At 40.3% G+C, this 25,872-nt stretch overlaps 1 protein-coding gene across 1 annotated transcript in view; it reads right to left on the bottom strand.

The window, feature by feature from the left end:
• Positions 1 to 25,281, bottom strand: part of Diaph3 (diaphanous related formin 3) — a 449,402-nt gene extending 424,121 nt beyond the window's left edge. The window contains exon 1 of the mRNA XM_075949702.1: positions 24,998 to 25,281. Within this exon, the coding sequence (XP_075805817.1) occupies positions 24,998 to 25,114 (117 nt within the window). The 5' untranslated portion in view covers positions 25,115 to 25,281. The remainder of the gene's footprint in view (positions 1 to 24,997) is intronic.
• Between the last annotated feature and the right edge of the window lie 591 nt (positions 25,282 to 25,872).

Genomic DNA, 25,872 nt, shown 5'->3' on the forward strand with positions numbered 1-25,872 from the left:
CATCCAATTAAAATTACCACTCAATATCCAGACATACAGTACTTACATTTAAATGTAACTTTCAAAAAATGTTTTGTATTATAAAACACTGAAAGTTTAAATTCACCATTAGTATGCAGCATAAGAAATAATGAAGTACTTTGCTGGCTTAATGAACTTAAATAATTCTAGTAACGATGAAGAATGCACTGGAATGATTATCTGCATCTTTAGCATCACTTTGATGTATCACCAGTGGTGATGGCAGACACTTTTCAATTTCATTGCCAGCTTATTTGAGACCTCCTTTGCTGATTTCCTTACTAGACAAACAAGGCCACTTTAGAAAATGAATAAATTAGTTTCCCACAAAGCATAGTTCAAAAGAAGCAAGTATTTAGGAAGAAAAATATCTGTTTTAGTAATCAAGGGCAGGGCAGCAATTTGTATTCAGGTAGTTGTTTTCAATTTTCAATTCTCCTTCCTTATTCATTGGAGCATTAGAGCTTTCAAAGACAGAAAGGGTCAAACATTTCTAAGTAAGAAACCAGATCTATTCATTTATGCTTATAAAAGAACATGTGCTAACAACTGTCATCTAACACATACATAGTACATAGTTAAATTCAACATTTATTGAACAGAATAAAATTTGTACTCATGTGGATCTACTAAAACAGCTTCATGATCATTACATTACTGTAATGATGATTTTAACTAAGAACCTGTCAGTGTAAACAGAACCCCATAGTCTCTGCCTTCACCAGCATGTCCTTTCCAAAGGAAAAGAAAAACATAACTGAAAGATCCAGTGGTGTGGGATGTCCTTCTGCATATGTGTTGCTTTTATTGGTTAATGAATAAAGAAGCTTTCGACCAATGGTTTAACAGAGTAAAGCCAGGCTCAAGGAGATTAGACAGAGTAGGCCGAGTCAGAGAGACACCAGGAGGTGATTTGTCAGCTGGAATCTTGCCGGTAGGCAACGAGCTTCGTGTTAAAATATAAAATAAAGGAAATGGGTTAATTCTAGAGGTAAGAGCAAGCTAGCTAGCGATACACTTAAGTAATTGGCCAAGGAGTGATTTAAATAATACAGTTTCTGAGTGATTATTTCGGGTCAGAGCAGTCGGGAACAAACTAACAGCTCCCTACAACAACCCAGAAATAACCTGTGTATAACAAAAGAAGGTGGCTGTGTTAATGATCATGACCAGCCACTCCACCCAATTCCAGACTCAACTGCCTGCCGAATTAAAACTGCTTCCTTTGATCTGAGAATAGGAACTGATAATGCTGAACTATGTACTAAACTGTTTAAAATCTTGGGTTATAAAATATGACTTATAAAATAAGCCTGTGAAGTTTACAATTAGTGTCATCCCAGATATTGATTCTACAACTGAATACCAAAACTGCACAGTTCTCAAAGCAAGTGTAAAACCTACCTGCTATATGTGTGCCTTCCAAAAAAACAGGGTTATGCACACTGACTTTGGTTAAACACATCTACTTGCTATCCTACAATTACGACTCAGCTGGCTCCTAAAAGGCGTCATTTCAAGCACCTGTGACACAAGAGGGATGGAGCAATTTCTGAGAGTAACATGCCATGTGGTCGAATTCATAAAAAACAAAGTCAAAGAAATTACGTATAAAGCTGAAATACATTTAGAATAATATGCCACTTACTTACCCAATGGAAATATTACCCAAAAAAAGATAAAGATAGATTTTTTAAAGCTAACAATGAGAAGAGACAGTTTTAAGTGAACTAGGAGAAGTTTTAAGTTAGAACCTAAAACCTGTAGAAGATCAATTGTAGCAAACTTTCTTGACAGACTATCATTGGACTGCCAGCCTCCAAACAATGACCCAGAGACTTATTATTATGAAAGCTTCGCCTTAGCTTAGGCCTTTTCCCGACTAGCTCCTATAACTTAATTAACTCATCTTTTTTAGTCTATATTCTGCTATGTGGCTTGGTTACCTCTCCTTATTATGGCACTTATGACTTGCTCCAAGTCTGCTGGCGAAATTCCCAAGTTTCTCTCTCTCTGCCTAGAAGTCCTGCCTATTCTCTCCTACCTAGAGATTGGTCATGTAGCTATTTATTAAACAAATTAGAAGGCACCTAAGGCAGAGACACATCTTAACAGTGTAAGCAAATATTCCACAACAGTCAATATGTTGTTGACCCCTGTAATCCAAACACTTGGGAGACAGAGGCTAAAGGAGCTCATAGCCAGCCTAGAGTACATACTGAGCTACAGGAGACTACATATGTTTTGGGTTTTATCTTAAAAAAAAAAAATCAAAGTAGAAGACATAAAATAATAACTGAAAGTTACGTGATAAATCAAGAAGATGCAAACATCTAAGAAAAATACATGTATCTGTCTTCAAAGATCAAAAACTGGACAGCCTTTTAAACTAGAATTATATGTTGAATGTGTTACCGCACAACTGTTTAGTCCAGCACTTGGGAAATAGAGGTAAGCGGACCATAAGGCAAAGGCCAGACTGGGCTACAATACCAAATAAGCTTAAATAGATAAATGAGTTGTACTCACAACTTTCATTTAAAGGGGCAGTCACTCGTGTAAAGTCAGGTATCTTTTTCCATCTTTTTCATAGTTCAAGGTTTGTTTTGTTTTCTTAAGCTACCTCACTGCATTGGCTTCCAATGTGATTTAAATACTTATTCAAAGTGTGACCTTCCTCCTAGATGACATAGACACCAGATACAGCATATTATTATATACAGGATTTTATGCACAGAAAAAAATGTAATGAATCAAAACAGAATCATAAAACGGGTAGGAAACACAAAAAAAGAAACCTCAAGAGATGTAGCTATCAGAAGCAAAAGTAGCTATCTGCGAGCCTGAGGAAAGAAAGAAAGCCACTAAGGTCAGGTTTATTACCCCATTCTTCAGAAAAACCACTTCCCTATCAATTCTCACTTCCAGGAGGACAAGTCTGGAGGGGTTTGAATTATGGCAAAGGCAAGAACCAATGAGAAGCCTGGAGATACTGACTGACTAGGGAACAGCTAGAAAATTGACCTTGGAAATCTGTATCAAATAATAAAGTCAGTTGGGGGGTGGTGCATGCATCTTTAATCCTAGTATTCCGGATTGGGAGGCAGAGGCAGGTGGATCTCTGGATTTGAGGCCAGCCTGATCTACACAGTAAGTTCCAGGACAACCAGGGCTGCACAGAGAAACTTTGTCTCAGATGGGAACAAAAGCAATAAAGTCAAAAAAAAAAAATTCATTTCAAAATGTGAGTTTCTCAAACATAATTATTTGCCTTGTGACCAATGAAACTCTAAATAGATCTAAGCACTGAAAAATTTCCCCTAAAACCTGTAGTGTCCAAAAAACAGTTTGCTTAAAACCTAAAGGAAAAATACATAAGCACCACTTAGCAAGTACAAAAGTTGTAACATGTGATAACGCTCCATGAGATGCTTGACTATCGTGTGTGTGTGTGTGTGTGTGTGTGTGTGTGTGTGTGTGATACATGGAACATAAATATGTAGACACATGTGTGCCGCAATGGGATTTAGGGTCACAGTACAGCCTCAGGTGTGGGTCCTCCCTTCCACCTTATTTGAGGCAGGGTCCTTTTTCACAATTGTGTACACCTAGCTAGCCTCGGAGCTTCAGGAGAGTCTCCTGTCTCTACTCCAACCCCCATGCCAGCCATCAAGGTAAAAACACTAGGAAGTACAGACTTACAGTATCTCACCTGGCTTACATGCCTTTTCTCGACCCAAAGTCCTGTTCTCAAACCAGCACTAGCAGCATTTTAACCACTGAAACATCTCCCCAGTCCTCAATTTAATATTCAATTCAAGTCCTATCATTAGGAAGCTTACACTGACTAGAGGCCTGTGGATTTGGCATATACACTTAGAAAATGAAGACCATTTACTGACTTGAAGTTGCTGAGAGCCAAAGAGAATGACTAGCACAAAATCCTCAGAGAGCTCTGCAGGGTTCTTGTCTTACTTCTGAATACACAAAATGAAATGGGAATGCCCTTAATTGTTGTTTGGGGGAGGTTAACAAAGATAGCTTCCTTATACTAATACTGCAGGTGTTGACTAACCAAGACACCTTTAAATGAAGCAGTTACACTGCAGAACCAGCAGCAGCCTATAACATCTTCCTGGGGAAAGTCAGAACTGCATGTGTCAATCAATGCATGAGCAGCACTGCGAACATCCTCTCCAAGAAGGAAAAGTTAAGGATTATTAAGTGGAAGCAACTAAGAACATAATTAAAAAACTAATAAACCAATAGTAATTATTAGGGTTATATACACCCACCCAAAAAAGTAAATAAAAAGTAAAGAGCATATTGCTTTAGATATTTATGTGACTTTTGAGGTTTCAGATGTATGACTTAATGTGTTTTTAATGCTTTACGGCAGTGGACCAGAATAACACTACTGATAAATACACACGGCTTTGTTCACATGACCACTGGTAATTGGCTAAGTGGTAACTGAAGGCCATTAGGACTTTTTTCCTAAGGCAAAAGCTCACCCTTTTTTCTGTGATCCTGTGTTCAACTTGCTAAAAAGTAAAGGGCATGACTTACAGATAGGTAACAATGCTTTCTACTAATGACAGTTCCTAGGACAGATGGTCAAGAGGGTCACTGTGGTATTAAAAGAGAAAAAAGAGGCTTTTATAGGATTTTCTTCAAAAGAACATAGGATCCAAGAGAGAGGAGAAAAAGTAGAAACACAGAACATAGGTCTCTATACTCCCATTTAAGCAATGCATCAAAACTTTTATTGAAGATAGTGCACGCTGTCAAAAGATAGATTTAGAACTTTTAGAGCATTCCATTAAATGCTGTGAATATCAAGAGGAATAAAGACACAGTTCCTCCCCATCAACATCTACAAGACAATGACAGATAAGTTATGTAATATACAAAGCACCACCATGCACACCCCAGAGGAAAGTGCAAACAAAAAAGATTCGAAGCTATAGTCCAAACTTTAGCAGCCTTTATTGTTAGCACATGCAGCCACCAGAGCAAATAATCTCCCCTTTGCTGTCATTAAGAGCATGAGAGCCACTAAGTGTCAAACTAGCAGGACTAGATAAATGTGCTGCTTTCAGAAATATTTACACTTGTACAATACAATTGAATCCATTCCCTTTCAGGACACAGCTGTAAGAATGCCTCCAAAGAAGCTGGACTCAGGTATACTTTTTGGAATGAGACTTCCACATCAGTTGGTTTCCAGCCCGGCTGTGTGCACAGCAATCACACCATGCCTTTGAGAAAGTAGATTCCAAAGCCCCAGTCTCCTAGGGTTCTGTGTCAGTAGGTCAAAGGGCACTTCGGAACTCGTGTGCTCAGTGTGTACTCTGGTAACGAGGAAGCTCACCCAGGCCCACATGAGCCATTCTGCTCCAGCACTGACCCATCCAACATTGCCTTCGCCTGCCTCTTTGAATTTTTCATAAAACTTGATTTAAAGACTTGTAAGCAAGTCACAGGAAGGATACAAAAAGGGAGGACAAAAGAATTTCAAAGAGTGAGAAAGGAGGAACTAGAACAGTTAGGACAGGCTCTGACACAATTCAGGGCAGATAGCAATCAGCCCCCAGAGAATTCAACAATGTCTGCCATATAAGATGAACTATCAACTCTCACTCTTTAATGCTTACTGAATTGCTAAGGTACATTCAACCTCATAAGAATACATTTACTAAAAGCTGGAGAAGATGGCTCAATAGTTAAGTGTGTGTACAGCTCTCCCAACATCCAATCAGGTTGCTCACAACCACCTCTAAACTCCAGTTCCAGGGAATCTGAACCCTAATTTAGATTCTGTGGGAGCCTGAACTCATATATTGCACAGATCCACACAGACATACACATAATTTAAAAGGGGTAAGTAAACCTTAAAAACAAGAACAACTTAATACCTAAATATTGAAGATTACACCAAATTATACTGTGAGAGGGCATGGGGACACACGCCTGTAATCCTAGCATTCCAGAGACAGCTGAGTTTAAAGAGCAAAAAGAAAACAGACATATCACTATTTGGCTCACAAAATATGAAACAGCAGCCTTTTTTCCCAGCAAAGTAATGCCTGGAGGGGGAACCAAGTATCAGTCTCCTAATCATAATCTATGGTTGGAGAGGACTGTACGTGCTGTTCACGTCTGTTTAAGTCCATACTAACCCTTTACACCAGAAACAAGACTTTAATGTTGACTTTGACCTAATACCATTTCTAGTCCACATGGCTGTGTTTATCTTACTGTCAACACCAATTACAAAGAGTATGAAAATAAAATATGACTTCTAACCATGTCACTAAACACATCTATGGGGTCATCTCCAAGGTAATCACAGAACTATAGAACAGATGTGAAAATATCATTCTGCAAGGTCTCTGGATTTAACATCTCAAAAAGGCCTATAAATAACACCGACTTCCCTACCCCTTAGGGCAAGAGTAAGGCTGGAAGAACTTTTCAGTTGACTAGCCCTTTGTGTGGCTATGGAGCATGTTTTTAGTCTGCGTGGTAAAAAGTCAGAGAGGAGATATAGGGAATTTTGCTGCAGTCTCTTAATCATTCATGCACACTGTAATCCTGAGTGGCTCAGAAAGATAGTCACAGCATCCTTAACCAGCTTCTCTTCTGTCCCAGAGAGGACCATTGTCTCCCTTCTCCATCGGCTCTATTCTGTGGAAGAGGAAAGATCAGCTTTCAGAAGGCAGCATCCAAAAGGCTCCAGAGGAGGCTAGAACAGATGCCTTTGTATGTGGTGCAGCAGAGTATTCAATATGAGCAAAGGCTGCCACATTCCTACGAGGGAATGCCCACACCTCCAGAAAAAACAGCTAATTCCAGAGCATCTGAAATACCGTGAAGCTTATCCAAGCCGTGTAGTCCCTGTGGTAATTCTTCAGCCTCCTAGGCGTTGGTCCAAATCAGGAATTTAGAATGACTATCCCCAAGGCCAACACAGTAGCACATGTATTGTTTCACATATATCCAAGAAGAATCTTGCTTATATCCCAGCATCACCTGAAGAAAATCTGATTAGACTGACTGAATGAACAACTGAGTATAAAGCATACCTCATGCATGCATGAACTGGCTTTTCAGAGCTGATTCCCTACAGTAGGATACTTTGCTCAGTCTTGATATAGGGGGGAGGGTCCTGGTCCTGCCTCAACTTGGTATACCAGAGTTTGTTGACTCCCCAAGGAAGGTTCTAACCCTTCTGAGGAGTGGATGAGTGGGTGAGATAGGAGGAGGTAGGGCCAGGAGGGGGTAGGGAGAGAGAACTGGGGTTAGTATACAAAATTAAAAAAAAAAAATTTAAAGTATATCCCATACACATTCTCTGTAAACTGCAAATTCTACTGAAAGTTCTATTGAGAAGCAGCACACAGGATCAAAGGATTAGACATAAGTATGCATCATTGCAATAGTACTTTACATAGCTAAAACTGTAATCCACGTAGTTTTTCCCAAAGCAAGAGAAAGAATGAATCATAGCGTTGGTGCACAAAAGCCCGCTCTGCTGGCCACATAGCAGAAGTCAAACAGTCGAGAAGCAAGGGAAAGAACATCATCGTAAAGTAGCTGAAATCAGACGATGGCAGAGACTAGCATCCCTGGAGACCACTTTGTAGGAAAGCTGATTCAGAAACAGTTTATGTAAGAGATGAGTGAGATGTCAGGTGGGTGGGTACCTTCTCACCTGTGCTTAAATGAAACATATCTTAATCACCTATTCACAAGGTCTCAAGAAGCAAGATTATGTTCCTCAGCCCAGTCTTGCCACTGATTAGGTTACATAACAAGATGGACAAGCTGAGGGGGCTGGGAGTAGCTGCACTGCTGTTATCCTGTTGATCACTCAACTTGTGGTAACAAGAATAGTTTGTGTAAGTAATGAGAAGACAGGGGCCAGATGAAGTTAGATATGGGAGTTGTGGGGCACAAGATACGATCTCAATGTTCTGCTTCAGTAGCATCCCTGTATGGTTACAGTACAGCAAATGTTTGCAATACGGTACATGGGGGGTGCATTTTAAACTATATGCAATATAATTTCGACTTTATTGATGCTGTTTTATATATCTAGGATGTGAAATTTTGAAGCATGATTTTCATAATCTTCCGCATTAGCCCAGCTGCCTGCAATGCACTTGTCTACAATAAGAAAAGCTCTAAGTTACCATAGATAATGCTTTTCATACTAGATCAAAAATATGGTGTTTCCTTTAGAAATAAAAATGTGCATGCATTAGTAAAAGAATAAATGGAGATCTAAAATATAAATCTAATAAATGACAGAAGCACAGATTCTTTAATAGGCTGAGTTTTTAGTGCATATTTTCCAGTGCGTCAGAATATATTAAGCACATTATTCATTTCTTTTTTAATTCACATATATAAATTAACCAATCTCAAAAAGCTCCTTGGCTCTGTGAATTATTGATGTTGTCACCTGCTAGAGACTTAATTCCAAGAAAAATATACGAATCACTACATCACAAGCACAAATCCTTTTGACACAAATTCAATTTCTGTGGCAACAATAATATATTGACTTAGCTTATTTTTCTATTTTATGACACTTATTAATGGTGTATATAAAAGAAATCTATCATTTTCCTTATTGTAAATGTAAACGACATCATGCCATCTTGGGAAAGTTAAGGTGAACATCAACATGCTCACTCTTCTTGTTAATGCAATAACGTAAATGAGAACATGATTTCAAAATATAAAAGGCAGAAAATGAGGTTCTTGCAGACTTTGTCTCATAATACTGATGTTTCTATCATACATTATAACCAGGTTGTCAACATGTGCATGATAGTACATTAAATTGAGGAGCACCTACTCCCAGCCCAGGATCTTATAACCAAAACAGTACAAATAAAAAGTAATCAAAGTGCAGAACAAGGGATAAGTCCTCTAAACACAGTGTCCAATGACAAAAATAAAAAAAGAGTTCCTACCAGCTAACGATATACTCTTAAATATGTGCCAATTAACATGCAAACATCTAAAACAAAAGTCAAATGCAAAGTTTAAAGTGTGCAATATAGAAACCCATTCTTCTTAAAGAATGAGATCCCTAGAATATTTATTTGTTCATGTAAATGTCTATTAAATACTACTATATTCTGACAAGGTACTCAGCAATAAAAGTAGTTTTGTTTTCTTGCTATTTGCCCTACAAGAAATTGTTTTCTATTGGAGAAACAGATGTAAAAACTACAAGTAAAATCACGGAGATGTTGGAAGGTGAAAGGACAAGTGGTGGTGTGACTGCGACGAGAACCCCGAACCTAGGAAGGAGAGGGGAACACTGCTATTTTAGATATAAGGAATGGGGGCTGCAAAAACAGTTTAATAATTAAGAGCTCTAGCTTGTTTTTCCAGAAGGCAGGGGTTCCATTCCCAGCATCCACATGGAAGCTTACATCCTCCTGTAATTCCAGTTTCAGGGGATCTGACAGCTTTGTCTCCTGAGAACACCTGTACACCCATGTGCAGAGCCACACAGACTCCCACATAAATTAAAAATAAATATGGGAACTGGGACTAAGTATAAATCTGACTTTAAAAAATACATCAAAAAGATAAGGAAATGTTACAGGTGTGTTAAAAAGTTAGCTATGTACATATGGGAACAAGTTTTTAGAATGCAAGGAATAGCCACAAGAGGGTCATTAAAAAGAAATATGGCAAGCTGGAGAGATGGCTCAGAAGTTAAGAGAACTGAGTTCAATTCCCAACAACCACACAGTGGTTCATAACTATCTATAAGAGATCTGGTGCCCTCTTCTGGCATGTAGGCATATATCAAGGCAAAACAGTGTATACATAATAAACAAATAAATCTTTAAAAAGAAGGAAGGAAGAAGGAAGAAGGAAGAAGGAAGGAAGAAGGAAGGAAGGAAGGAAGGAAGGAAGGAAGGAAGGAAGGAAGGAAGGAAGGAAGGAAGGAAGGAAGGTGGCAGCTGGGCAGTAGTGGTGCACACCTATAATTCCAAGAGGCAGAAGCAGGCCAGCCCAGTCTACAGAGCGAGTTCCAGGACAGACAGGGCAACGCAGAAAAATCCTGTACCAAAAAAAAGCATAGATAGATAGATAGATAGATAGATAGATAGATAGATAGATAGATAGATAGATAGATAGATAGATAGATAGAGGTGGGGGAGAGAGAGAGAGAAATGGAGAAGTCTGGAGAAGTTAAAAGCTAGGCTTACAACCAAAAATATAAAAAATATGGCAGGAATTGGTAACAGACAAGCCAGTGTACAGACTAAAGCACACAGCGAAGGCAGCAGAAGCTCAGTCCCAGACCAACTGAAGGACGAGGGCTTTTACTCTTCTAGTCACCAATAGCGTACATGTTGAAAAAACACTCTGCACATAACCAACTTAAATAATACATAACAGTCGAATAAAATCAGTATATTATAAAAGTTCCACTGTGGGAGATTGTTCCTGTGCTTAAATAATCATTTACTTCAGAGACTTTTAAGCTGCTTGTTTGTCCAGAGACATTCACTGCTTGTTTGGTTACGCTTCCAGAGCCATTTACTAAAGACATTAGAAATGCTCCCCAAACACTAAAAGCCAATAACAGCAATTTTGGGACAAACTCAGCTAATTCTGTAAACAAAACTGGTTTTTTAATACAGGATTAGTCCAAAGGGCATAAGGAATGGCCAAGCTTGTTTAAAGAAAAGAGGGTAAGGGAAAAATACTTAACAAATGTCTAAACATAGCCCTTGAGACTATGAGCAATATTTCTAAGAAGTTCTCTCTCATATGTTCACACTGAGAGCCCTGGCCGTGAGGACTCCAGAAAGCCCAGCACCAGCTATTGTTTGGCCCTGCTCCAGCTCTAACACCTCTCTTTTGCATCAATCCCCAAATTACTGAAGCATCAGCAATTAGTCCTCTCCTTAATAATTCCATAAGTGGTCTTATAAACCTTTCTGGAAAAAGGAAGATACCCTAGAGAGATGTTTATGCTCCCTCTGGCTATCAGACTCTTGAAATAATGGATCACCCCTATATATTGGAAGTTCCCCAGGGGAACTCTTGCTGGGGAAGGAAAAGGCTGAAGCCAGGGGAAAATCTGAGATCTCATAGATCACCTTGCTGGATAGACTGGATCCAAGACAATGGAAGGCAGGACCACACTTTGGCAATGACAAAAGACATTTGAATATCTTTTGCCTAATTTAAACCTAAGTCTCACATCTGTACCACAGCAGTAGACTTGGAGAGGAGTAGTTAGGAAACCTCTTGTCTCCTCTTCCCAATACGGCTAGATCAAATGAATCTTTTTTTGCTTGCAGTATAAATTGGTCTATTGAGGATGAGGAACCAGGACCTAAGTGCTGGAACCCAGGTTCTAATGCTACCAATCCAGTAACAGGACCGACTTCATTCTCTCTGCGCTCTAAGATCATGCCAGGTCCATCCCTTTGTTCAGGCTGCATCTGTCACCCTACAAGCAGTCCTACTCACCCCTCAAACCCCCCTGCTTCAGGAGGGCTGCCTAACCGCCTCTTATCAAATGTGCCTTTTTGATAAATACCAACCTTCCATGAATTGTGACAGAGGACTATGGGCCAGTAGGCTGAAGATAGGTGCCTGCAATATTACTGAAGAACTTTGGGTGACTGTCCAGGTGGCAAGATGTCTCTGTCAATTCTAGAGTTTTGGAAGTTGCTTACAATGCACTTCCTGTTAATTTAGGTAATATTATATCCTTCTGGGGTCTTTGAAGAAGTTAAAAAATAGATAGTTATAATTATAGTTTTCCTTAGTTATGAAAAAAGATAAAGTAAATATAAATATTATAACTAATTCTTTTTTTATACCTGTTTTGTTATATGTAATTTTACTATGTTAAAGTTAAAGCCTTCCTTTTTATTTAAATAGAAAAGGGGAAATAGCGTGGGAAATCCTTCTGTCTATATGTAGCCTTTATTGGTTAATGAATAAATCTGTTTTGCCCAGTGACTTAACAGAATAGAGCTACGCAGGGGAAACTAAACTGAATGCTGGGAGAAATTAGGCGGAATTAGTGAGAAGCAATGTAGCCATAGCAGCTGGGGACAGATGCTTGTGGTAGAGCACAACCTCGTGGTAACACACAGATTAATGGAGGTGGGTTAGTGTGGGATGTAGGAGCTAGCTGGGAATATGCTTAAGCTATTGGCCAGACAGTATGCCAATAATACAGACTTCTGTGTGATCATTTCAGGAGTCTGAGCAGCTGGGAAACGAACAAGCAGCCTCCCAGCTACATATATACATCTGTATATAGTGGATAAAATGCTGATTTGTTTGCATTGTGCACACCATCCCTTCCCTAGAACGCATGTCATGAAGGTGGGTCCAGTAGCCTTCACTGGCCACAGTTAAACACAGGACAGAATAGAAACCCAAGCAGTGTCAGTCTAATTCCCCTCTCCTCTGGACACCTGTGAGAGTCATGGAAATCAGTCTCCTCTTCCACTGATCATGGGTATATAGGCATACCTGGACCTGAGAGACCTCAGACCTGGCTATATGAGTTAAAAACAGTGCGAGTCACATTGTCCAGAGGAACAATGGAGAAGCAGATGCCTGGTGATGAACAAAGTTAGACTGCACGGTTGATGAGGGAAAGGTGAGAAGGTGCTCACTTTCAGTTCTGGGCTGGAGGTCACCATTCCCATTCCTGAGCTTAAAAGAGACACCACACAGTGACCTGTTCCTCTAAGGCAAATGGCCCTAAACTATGAATCCACGCTTGCTAATAGTCCTGGGTTCCCATGGGACACAGCCTACGTTTCCATCATTATGGCCCCTACTCTCTGTGTACTCACTGCAATTACTGATGTGCCAGGCTCCCTCAGAACAGTTACCATCCCCATCTCAGAGGTCAGAAAACTGAGCGGCAGAGCTGCTAAGTGGCCAGTCTAAGGATGGAATCAAGGTCAACTATAAATCAGGTCTGGGCTCATTCCCTTTCCCACTGTCCCTCGCAGCTTTGACAGACCACCACAGTCACACCCAGACAGACAGTCAAGATGAGGCAGTTTCTGAGCTAAAGGGCAAAGAAAAGTGAAAGACTTAGGATGATCACACCTCCAAATGATTATTAAGTAGTAACAACTCTGGGACCAAGGATAAGAACTGCAGGGAAAGGCACAGTCCCTGCATATGGACTGGAACTGATAAGAACGCACATTTTATGAGAGAATTTCTCCCTTTGATGAAGTTGCTCTCTGAAAAAATAAAATGAATATCTGACGTTTCTTTATTTCTCACATATATGCACATATATTTTATGTGTAAATTTCTTCTAAGATCAAAACCTTCCATCTTGAAGAAAAACACATTAAGATAAAGTGTGTTAGGTACAATGGTTCCTTTCCTGGGGTGAGGAGATGTTTGTTGATGTCTCCCCAGGAATAATATCACACAACACTATGTGTTACTTAAGCTTTAGTGCAGAGTACAATCCCTATAAACTGTACCTTTCTGATTCAGGATAAAGCAGAAGCCATAGAAATAACCACACTTCAACATAATATTTTTTTTAAAAAATCACCTCAACAACTAATTAAATAAAATTAATTTTTAAAATTTTGATAGTTTAAAAATAACTAAATTATCTCCAAGTGTTCTTGCCTAATTTGACTAATACTTTTATTTCTACCCTCAAAATTGTTGAATCACTTAAACCAAATCAAAACAATTACACATTTGCAAAGAGAATACCTTAATAAAGCAGGGGAAAGCACATTTTGAGTTCTTCATATACTTCCAATATTAATAGCCCTGGTTGTATTTAAGTCTTTTAGTTCTACTAATCAAGCAGGATATAGATAGAGAGAAAGCCCTGAAACTAGCAAGCCACTTGTTAGGTCTGGAATATGAAGACCTATGGAACATAGAACTTCCCCTGAAGGGTCTTAGAACTCCTACAGCCCAGCAATGCAGCAAGTTTGAGGACAATGTGGGCTACCTGAGATCATGAGATGCTGTCTTTGGGGGGCATCTTACATAATAAACTTATAAAAAAGAAAATAATGCTTATTTGGATGAAATAAAATGATGAAATAAAAAAGTAATAATGTGTAGCATAAACACTGAAAAAATAGAGAGGCGTGACCAGAGAGTGACTTAAAACTCAGGGCTCAATCACACTGCCAATCTATCAAGTCTTGTTCCCTGCTGGGACACCTCAGGAAGGATCCCACGCCTCTTCAGATCTATGTGAGAGTCCTGCTTCAAAGTAGTGTGTGAGGGAGGAGTAAGTGATTAAGACAGTGCCCTGCGCAGGGTCAGAGCAAGGTGGCCACAGCACTGATGATCACGTGCCTACAAGTGTTCAAACCCATACAATAGGGCCAGCAGGTCAAATAGCAGGGAGGGTTTCCAACGGGATGCAGCAGTCAGGTTCAGCACTGTGGTGACTGCCAGGTTCCTCCAAGTGTGGAGATCTGAGGCAAGACAAGGGATCCAAAGATCACTTTATCTATTCATATTTCACCCTATGTGAGGTCGGAAGAAGTAAGGAATTTGAAGGGATGCTGGATCAAAGAAAGCTCCAGGGTTACCTCTGTATCAGGAGTAGGGGTTTAGTAAGAAACAAATGTTGACAGAGGAAGGTGGCAGAGAAAGAGAGGCAAGGTCAGGGGCCAGACAATGAGATTAAGAAGAAAAGAAGAAAAGAGGTCTAAGGCCTAAACTTAATCTTATGTGCCCCACTCCAGTGAAGGGCAGAGTGACTAGACACAATCCCAGTATCTGACAGGAAAGAATGAAGGGGAAGAGAGTAAGGGGGAAGTAAGAGGCAAAAAGGTGAAAACGTTCAGTAGCAGAGTTCCTGTTAGATCCCCTTCACCATGATCAGCTCTGCATGCCATGCTACATTCATAGTGATGAGACTGCCAATGCTCTGAAGTGCCCTAAAAAACAGCAGAACTCGTAAAAGGTGTCTCATATGAACTGGTAAGCACTATGCCTAAGGTGTCATAAAAAACATTAACCCAACTAATCTTTACAACAAACTACAGATATTGATCAAGTCCATCTCACAGATAGGAAACTGGAAGCTCACATACAGATTAAGAATTCCACCTAACCAAGATCAAAAACACTGATGACAACTTAAGCTGTAGAGAATGTAGGATAACGGGAACACTCCAATGCAGATGGGAGTGCAAACTGGTAAAGCCACTTTGCATATCATATGGTGATTTCTCAGAAAATTAGGAAACAACCTTCCTCAAGACCCAGCAATACCACTTTTGGGTATATACCCAAAGGATGTTCAATCATACCACAAGGACATATGTTAAACTATGTTCTTAGCAACATTATTTGTCATAGCCAGAACCTGGAAACAACCTAAATGCCCCTCGACCAAAGAATGGATAAGGAAAATGTGGTACATTTACATAATAGAGTACTACACCGCAGAAAAAAAAATAATGATATCTTGAAATTTGCAGGCAAATGGATGATCTGGAAAATATATTGAATGAGGTACCCCAGACCCAGAAAGACAAATATAGTATGTACTCACTCATAAATGACCTTTAGACATAAACCAGCCTACAATTCACAATCCGAGAGAACCTAGACAACAAAGAAGAACCTAAGAGACATACATGGATCTAATCTACATGGGAAGTAGAAAAAGAGAAGATCTCCTGAGTAAATTGGGAGTATGGGGATCATGGGAGAGGGTAGAAGGGGAGGGGAGTGGAGAAAAATATATAGCTCAATAAAAACAATTTTAAAAAAAAAAAAGAATTCCGCCTAAGCCTAAATCACAGTTGTTATGGCTGGAGCTCCAAAGCCATAGACCAGGCCAGTCATGAAAATTTCTGGTAGTTTTGACGTGCCTTGGCCCCACACCACTAGAGCCTTTTATAAAAGGAAAAGGAGGCCGGGCGATGGTGGTGCACACCTTTAATCCCAGCACTCGGGAGGCAGAGGCAGGCGGATCTCTGTGAGTTCAAGACCAGCCTGGTCTACAGAGTTAGTTCCAGGACAGGCTCCAAAGCCACAGAGAAACCCTGTCTCAAAAAAAAAAAAAAAAATTAAAAGGAAAAGGACATTTAGGCTATCTAAATTACATTTAACTTAAATTAATCATGAATGAATTAAGGAACCAAGTGGTATAAAGTTACAAGGGTAACTTGGCTTCTCAATTAGGCAAGCATTCAGATTCTACAAGACTATACCAGGGACCACAGACAAGGGGACCCTCAGGCTTGAGAGCATATACAGAAAGGAACTGAAAGCTTGTTGAAGGTAACATATCAATAAGAGCAAAACTCTCTTTGACGGGCGACTGACTGAAGTTAGAACACGATTTTAATTGGAGACCTTCACCCTTTATAAAGAAATGAATCTGTCACATTGGATTTCTGGATGCAGATTATATGTACTCCATTTTTTATGTTCATTTCTCAGGCTGTCAAATTATTCATTAAAAATGAATTGTAATTGTCATTATGAATTGAATTCTATCCAAAGTTTCAATAAACAAAAACAGTTTAATTCTAACGTCCATAATTAATGTCACCAATGTGAAAACCTTTTATTTAAAAATGGAAACATTAGAAGGTTTTACTTAATGATACAAATGCACAGCCTACGTTGAGAAAATGAAGCAATTAAAGACAAAACTCCCCATATCCTAGGGAAATAGTCCACAATAAAATTAGTCAAATAGAGACAGGAGAGGTAGTACATGCCTGTAATGCTAACGTTTAGAAGATGGAGGTAAAAAGATCAGGAACCCATGACCAACTTTTGCAGTACAGTAAGTTCAAGGCTAGTTTAGATCACATTAGACATTGTCTCATATAAAGTTAATTTAAATTCATCAAATACATGCATTATAAATCTCACAATTAGTCCATGTAACACACCTAAGGTTTTCAAAATATTCTACAGCATAAGTCCTTGAAGGAAGTGGCGGCATCTGAACTGGCACTTAGCTATTCTTTAACATATGAAGGCATGACTTGGATCTCACCTACCTCAACACAGCTCAAATCCCTCAGCACCAAGAATGCCCTCATTTGATACATTAAATCATTGCCTCCATCCTGCCCAGTATTTATTTAATATGTACCAGGATGCTCAAGGGTGGAGAATAAAGAAAAGATTAATTCCATTCACAGATCTACTTTTAAAAAGGAGAGAAAAGTAGTGAAAATGACACCCTGCTTTAAAAAAAAAAAGTTTTAATTTTTAAGCCCTGTAAGACCTTACCTCAAGTAAATGACAAAAAGATAATTTAAAGGGAGAGAAAAAGAACATCAATGGAATTTATAAAACTTCAAGTTTTAAAACTTACTGGTGTCTCTTTTATGATTAAATATATAAAGATATATTTAAGCCTGCAAGGCTCTGTTTTACCCGAGAAACCTATTAGAACCAACCTGACAATCGCTGTATACATCCTTCACTATTGATAAGTATTGACACCATTTTTATCTCATCATTAAGCAAAAAGCTAAACTGGAAAATCTTTGTTTGATTCAAGCACTATTAAATCCAATAATAGTGACTTAGCTTCAGCAACAAATCATCAATCACATTAAACTAATGGTGCTGTTAATTTGCATCTTAGTGGTTTTATAGTTTTGTTTTGGATTTATATGTTAATCTGGCTTAGTTTGAGGCTACAGAAGATCCATAAGTACACTTATGCTCTGCTTTATATCTGCACATGTATTAGTACCATTATTTTCATTATCATTCAAGACAATTCCAGACCATCAAGGCGTTTTCTGTCAATTTGCAGTTGCTCCGTTTCCTTTTGTTATAACTCTCACAACTCCATGGGCCTCATTTTACAAACAAGGACCGCTCCTCAGAAAGCTTTGGCACCGGTCCTGACCATTCGTCAGACTACAGCCCTGCCTCTGCTATTACCTGGCACTGCCAAATAATAATAATAAAATAATGTTTCTGCCTCTGTACACCAGGAGGAACAAACCTGGTTTGACTAAGATTTTCCAGGATGAGAAAGATAGACAAATATCCAATATATGTGCCTAAAATACAAACAGCAATGCACTGCTACTATTACTATAACAATCATAGCAAAAGTAGCACCCTAAAAATAGCAAATGCTCAGGAGGAACGGTGAGCCAAACGCTGCTCCTCTAGGCCTATGACATATTAACTTTTCATCTGCAGAACTTCCCAGCTTCACATGTGAAGAAAGAAAGGCACCTAACGAGGTTAAGTTACTGCCTGCCATAGCTGCCCAGCTGGGATCCAAGGCCTGCGAATGGGAGCCCTTACCACTCAGGTTACCCAGGCCTCCGAAACAAAGAACAGTAAGAAAGAATGGCAGGAAGCTGTAAAGTCCACAGCAAGCACTTCTAGAAAGGCTGCAAAAACAACTGGGAACCTGATCATTTCTGCAACAATGCTAAACGTTTTTAAACTCTCAAATTGTCCCCTAAGTTAATAATAAACAGTTGCCTCGCTATTTGAGAAATATTACTCAAAATAGTAAGGTGCTTCGGTGCTATCCTGCTGCTATTGAGAAGACATTACCTTTGTAGATGCTGTTCAAAAAGAGCCTGTGCTTTGATCCTTAATATCCCATGTAGTAAAAGGTTATGCTTAATCTATATTTTATGGATCTAAAAGTCAAATGAGGCTCTGGGATAAACAAGCACGAGTGTGAAGTAAGCATATTCTTCAGCATTCACCTGCTTCCTGGTTTAGATGACACTATGTGCCCAGTTAAAGACAATTACAGTAGTGTAATACCTTGCAGGGCTTTGTTTTTCTTGTATTATTCTGCAAACATAAACAAGTTATATACATGTTAATTTACCTTCTATATAAAAAGCCAATTTTAAATCCAATTTATAAGGCAATAAATATATAAAGATCCTAGGACACAGCAATAAAGTTATGCCATAAAGCAGAGTTAATTCAAGGCAACAATAATAAAAGCATGACAAATTTTAGCACTCCACCAACTGCACAAAGGTGTTTCAGGTAACATCTGCTCAGAAGCAATTGCTACAAGACAGACTAGATGAGATGCAAGGCTTCACAGTATAATAAATGTATGTCACTTCGCTTGCTTCATAATTAAAGACACGAGTCTTTGAAAAAAGCAATTAAGCCTTGCTCTAAATCTGAGACAATCATCCCTATGCTCACCCATCCTTACCCTCAAAGAAAAAGAGCCATCCCAGTCTACAAATACTAAACACTACATATCTCTATTCTCAGCAGTTAGCCGTAATCCCCAAAGAGCCACTGGTGCATTTTTCATAAGTCATACATTAAAGAGGGGTGTGATTTAAGGACCAAGCCTAGACTTCTTATGGCTACATAACCTCAACCAAAATATTAACCTCTGAATCTCCCTCAGTTTTCCTCTGTCTAAACTTAAAGAGGTTTTGGTGGGAGTGGGAGGTTCCTTTTGAAGGGTGGGTTCTACTCATCACAAAGACTAGAAAGGGAAATCCGAGAGAGGTTAGGGCTACTTCTTAGAAAACCAGCCTAAATAAAGTGATTTTGCTGGTAAGTGAAGGTTACTATGGTTGTTGATCCATTACGCAGACTGTTGCATTCATGATAAGCATGAATGTGCCCAAACTTTCAACTAAGAACATGATCTAATTAATTCTGGATTGTTTACTTTGACCTAGTATCTATGCATTCTGGGCCAGCCTGATCTATGTAGTTGGGCCAGCCAGAGTGAGACTCTGTCTCAGAATGAAAAACAGGAAGAAATTTAAACAGATTAGATGTTCTAAGACTTTTCAACATGATCATCCTTGTAACCATAGTATCTGCTTGGCTTCCTGTAACAGCCAGGAAAAAAAAATTAGTACAAAGTTGGTAACTAAACACAAATTTATGCAGAGGTTCTAGACGGCAGAAGCTCCACACCAGTTTCTCTGAACCACTATCAGTGTGCTGGTGGGGCTTCGCTGCTTTGGACGTGGCAGAAACATGTGCTCAGCCACAGGCTGGCCATGCTTGCTGGAGAGTACTGCCTGACTCCCAGTGTCTGAGGGCTGGATCACTAACCTGTCTCCATCATCACGTCACCTCCTCCTCCTCCGCAGGCAAAGCTTCTTCTCTCACTCTAACAACCCAAAATAATCTACCACTTGTAGCCAGCAAACACGAAAGTTCTCTTCTGCCATAGACAGTAGCAGCCAAAGGCTCCACAGAATAAGGAGTGGAGTATCTTCCTACACTGTCTTCCAAACACACCTAGACTGTAAATTAAGCATGCCCTAAGGTCACTAAGCCTATTCTGATTTCATCAGCATCGTCATCATTTATGCAGTCACAATGCTTAAGCATGCATGGGCAGCCTGTTTACAGCGGTTCTCCAGTTGTTCCTATCCTGGGCAGTCCTAGAAGCTTGTGTTATTGTCATACCCAAGGTTCCACAGTTTTCCTTAATGCTGTCTATCCAGCGTTTTGGGGGCCTTCCTCTTCACCTTATCCCGTGCACTCCTCCAAGCAATGCTATCTTCAGGTATCAACCATCATTTTCACAACACGGCCAAAGTATCTCAAGTGCTGTTGCCGTATCCTGTAGTTTACTTCCTTCTGTAGCTGGAGATGTTTCTAAACGTCATCGCTGTACAGCCTATCTCTTCATCTAATGCCTAGAATTCTTCTGAGACATGCCATCTCAAACACATTCAGCCACCATTCTGAGGAGTGTTTCATTGTCCGGGTTTCAGAGTTGTAGAGAAGGCAGCTCAGGACAAAATTGTAAGTCTACGAGACACTTGTCTTAAGCCGCCTGCTCCAATCTCACCTCTTCCTAAATCTATAATAAACACAAGTCAGCCACCTCTCCACCACTACCATCTCACAACCTACTTATAACCATGACATCATTACCTATACAATTATTAGAGATATTGTTAATATTGTTAATGGTTTTTAGATCAGAAAAGAAACCATAAGACTCAAACTTCTAAAACCAACAAGAAACAGAGCAGGAATTAAGGATCAGGACTGGGTGACTGTCGGCACCTTTATATAATTCACATTTACTCAAAAGACAATCAAACTTTGTAGGAAGCCATGGCCTTGGAATGAGCATCTGCTCTGGACACAAACGACCAAACCAATGAAGTTTAATCACAATAACTGAGTCTGGCTGTTACAGAAGATCCAAATACAAGTTAACAAATTAGGCTCAAGTAACTAGTACAGTTATAGCCAAAGGAAGGACTACCTGAACTAGAGCCAATTAAGCTATTTCATCTACCTTGATGACTTGGTTCATAAATGCTGGCAACAATCTGCTTAGAGTTCTCACAAACCTCTGGTTCTGAGAGTTGTCTACCTACCAAATACTTTTGGTTTTTATAAACCTTGTTCATTCATAAAGTCCAACTGATCATTATCAGTGCCCTAAAATGGTAAATACACCCCAGTCCCAACTGATACATCTAATTCCTGCATCTATGGCTCAGGGATCATTGTACAAGAGATTGGGCAGAAACATTGTAAGAGCCATGGTAACAGGATAGAAGTGGGGGGGGGGGGGGGATCTCACAACCAAAACAGAAGGAATTATAAAGATATAATCAAACAAATGCAATCACTTGACAGAAACCATTAGAGACAAGGGTATGAGAACTTTTAATGAATATTCCTAATTAAAGAATTCCTCTACCAACTTGGATTACTGATTTACAGGTCTTGTGTTAGATGCTGGCACCCATACAGATGAAGCCTTCTCCCAGATGCCACATGTCTTGGTCAGTCTGGACCTGGTGACAGTCAGTGGGTAAGTTCTATGTGGCTAACAGCAATGGAGGGAAGGTGCCACTGCAAGCCTTCTTCACAACAAACAGAAAAACCTTTCTGATGTGGGAGTGATTTCTTTCTAATCTGTTGCTTTCATTGGTTAATTAATAAAGAAACTGCCTAGGCCCATTTGATAGGCCAACCCTTAGGTGGGTGGAGTAAACAGAACAGAATGCTGGGAGAAAGAAGCTGAGTCAGGAGTCACCATGATTCTCCCACCCGACACAGCCACAGGTTAAGATCTTCCCTGGTAAGCCACCTCGTGGGCTACACAGATTATTAGAAATGGGTTAGATCAATATGTAAGAGCTAGCCAATAAGAGGCTGGAACTAATGGGCCACACAGTGTTTAAAAGAATACAGTTTCTGTGTAATTATTTTGGGTAAAGCTAGCCGGGTGGCGTGACGCAGCCTGCCACCCCACACAACAGAGTGGCTCTTACAACACCTTTCTACTCAGTTCTGCTCAAGAAAGGAAACAGGACTCAAATGCAGGTATGGCCTAAATGACCTCAGGCAGGTTCCAGGTACAGGGATTCTGCTGAATGCAATCTCCCTCTTAAAGTCTCTACAGATGCACTGACCTTTCCTGTCAGCACCTTTCAACTGCACTATCCTCAGTAGCTACCCCAGCGTCTCAACATAAGGTGCCTACCGTATCTTCTACTGAAACCAAGGTGGTAGTTTACAAACAGTTCACAGCAGGTCCTTCTCCCCCAACATTACACACTTCCAGACCAGATTCTACTGTTCACACTTATCCAGGAAGACAGAAAATAAGCTACAAATATTTTTACCCAATTTACTAATGACTCAAAGCCAACAGTTTTACATTCAGTAAAAATCAAGAGTTCATTTGACTATCGTATCCAAACAAGATTCAGTAGGCACCAGAGGTGGGGTGGGGCATAACTAAAAGAAGAACCACCAACCCGTTTACAATCAGTCTACCATCAGCTTGTCCCTTTATAAAAGTGGGGTGGGGGGGAATGAACAACTAAATCGTCCCTGTCCCCACCAAATGGCAAAACTACATTACTTGTTTTAAAAACTCAGAAAATAAGAGTGGCCCGAAGAAATCAGGTTAATATTGCTTCATCTCAACCAAGAAAAGGCAAAGAATTGACTTGACAGCCAGCATCAAGGATGGTCTCAGAGATCACACTCCATCCCAAAACAAGAGCTCCCCTATGGAATTTCAAGGCAGTGAGGCGGGCAGGCCGAAAGAGCTGCTCGGAAGGCAGATGAGACTGGGCACTGGGCCTTTGGCAAAGACAGAGAGCTGAAGAGAGACCACTGAACAGGAAAAAAAAAAAAAAAGGATCCTAAATCAGCTGCAAGACCAGACCTTCAATACGTTGTGTTTCAGATTTCATTTCACCTTTGCATGACTTTTAACAAATGGTATGGCCAATATAGCATAAATAAGAAACATTTATTCAGGATTGCCATGCTATAAACTACGGAAAATCACACTTCCTGAATCATGGACCATTGGAGTCCAGACAAGATATAGTGATATTAATCCAGAAAGTAAATTATAAAAAGAGATGCATCACCCCATGGATTCTTCTCAGAGTGGACAAAATCTTTTAGGACCAAATTAACTCCCTCCAACTCAGTCTAAGACCTGAGCAGAGAAGAGTAATGAAGCACATCCCTAACCTTGCCACAACTCGTCTCCACCCCTCTTCTTATGGTGACGCCCACTTCTGTATAAGCAATCCCACAGTTGCACAAGGCAGCAGAATCTCGGTATTCTGATGCCCCTTATCTCTGCCCTCATTTGTATTCAACTGCAAGTAATACTAAGCAAGTGAGTCGCAATCTATTATATCCCTAATTTGTGAATCATGGCTTAAATTCTTCGAATTTTATTTAGCCAGAAAAGGCAAATGTTACTATAGCAAACAAACCAAAAAAAAAAAAAAGCCAAACAACAACAAAAAAAGAACTGCCCCATACTTGTAAGTAAAACTAACAGACAGTATTAAATCTCCCATTCTGTTAGACTACACCAAAATATACCAACCCACATAGACCCAGATGAAATCATCCTCTTTACCGGTATTTCCTCCAGCTGACATTAATAAAAAACTTACCGTGGCTCTTCCCTTATGCAGTAAGAACACAAAGTTCACCTCAGATATAATTTTGATTTTCCTAGAATTCAGAAACCAGCTGAACATAGAACACAGAAAACTGTCACATCGTGGCTCCTTTACCCAAAGTCTACATGACCCCAACAGTGACCAAGTTTTACATGCACCTCTGTAAAGCAGGCTTCTTTCCTGACCACACAAAAGGTTGTCATGAAGATCTACTTTGGAAGAATAGTAAAGAAATTGTGTCTTCTCGTACAGTGCAGGGTTACATCATGATGTCACTATGAAATTTAACCTTATTGTTTAAAGCCTTAATAGGTTCTTACTTAGCTTAACTCTACCTTCTCAAATCCAAAGAAAATGGTTTGGGCAGAAGAAAGAGTCTGGGCAACTGCCATTCATAAGCTACATATAAAACCGTGGAAGAAGTAGCCAGTCCTACTTACTGTCAACCTCAATGTCAATAAAATGCTTCCACTTATAAACTTACATATCATTTGTGATATTTCTTAAATTAAAAAAAAAATTAAAAAGAGCACAAAGCCAACCCGATTAACGAGTTTCAGATACTTGAAAACTCCAAACTAAACAAGACATTCTTTAGCAGTGACTACACATCCCGCCAAGTTTGAAAACCAGTTGCCTCAACTTGAAAATATATATATACCTTCAAAAGTTCTTGTTGGATTAAGATATAGGAGCAGGGGGCGGGGAGATACTATTAGCTAAAAGTTCACTTTCAGTCTTATAGTCAGTTATTCTAATGGGGTGGGGTGAAATTCAACTTGTTTAAAAGTGCAGAATCCGCCTGGATGACGTCAGTACATAGGCATTTGAACGTTTTTCAGATCAGCCCTAAGAAAGCGAGGCTTCAGAGAGAGCAAGGCCTTGGTCCCGGATGGGGATCGAATCCCGCCCTGTCTCCGTGGATCTAAGCCGATTAGCAGCTCTGGCCTTCTGAAATAAATCTAGCTCCCGCCTCCAGGGGTTGTCAGCCTGGGCCGCAGGGAGCTGAAGGCCCTCTGGCCCACACTTACCAACTTGGGGCGCTTCTCCCCGGGCTCGTAGTAGGTTGCGGGCCGCGCGGGCGACAGGCCCTTCCTACGCGGCGCCTTGCTGTCCCGGCCAAGAGCGCGCGCCCGGTACCCCTCCATCTTCCCGGGTCTCGATCTGACCGAACCTGGGGCCTTGATCCGCGAGCTCACCTTCCGGGTCCCACGCAGTAATTAACCGCTGCTCCGGGATGAGCCAACACATCCGAAATCTCCCGCCACCGCAGGCCGCCCGCTCAGCCAATCCCGCGCCGCAGAGCCGGCGACGCGCGCTCCGCCCCTTCCGGGAATGCCAAAGCCTGGGTTTGATTGGCCCTTCGGCCTGTCCATTGCGCTTCCCGCCCTCTGTCAGTGCAGGCGACAAGCCCGGAGGTAGACTGAGGAGACGGGTTTTGGAAGGACTGTGGAGCTAACCAGAGTCGCTGCCAGGGCTTTGCTTGCCCTCGGAGAGTAGGTTCTTGAAAACTCTGAACGGCCGGGAGACCCTTCCGGTACTGTTTGAGCAGCGCTGAATGTGAAATCAACTGGTAAGCCCTGTGACTGGTCTTCAGAGGTCTCGGGTGCCTGGGAGAAGTAGTTCTGGGCTGTACTCGCCAGCGCCCACGACTCTAGGCTTGACTACGGTTTGTAGAAAAAACAGAACTGTCACCTCAAGGGGAATACGAGAGTTCACGCTGGAACCCAGAATGCATGGCCTTAGCCCGGTAACTTAAACTCGGGTGGCCCCAAATACCACATTCCAAAGTAGTAACAGTTTTCGTCAAGTTTTGTTTTCGGTAATTTAAGCACGGTTTTTTTTTTTAAAAAAAAAAAAGTCATCAAGGAACTTTTCGAACTCATTAGGTAAGCGGGTTACAAAG

Source organism: Microtus pennsylvanicus, chromosome 15, assembly GCF_037038515.1.
Source record: "Microtus pennsylvanicus isolate mMicPen1 chromosome 15, mMicPen1.hap1, whole genome shotgun sequence".
Taxonomy (NCBI): domain Eukaryota; kingdom Metazoa; phylum Chordata; class Mammalia; order Rodentia; family Cricetidae; genus Microtus; species Microtus pennsylvanicus.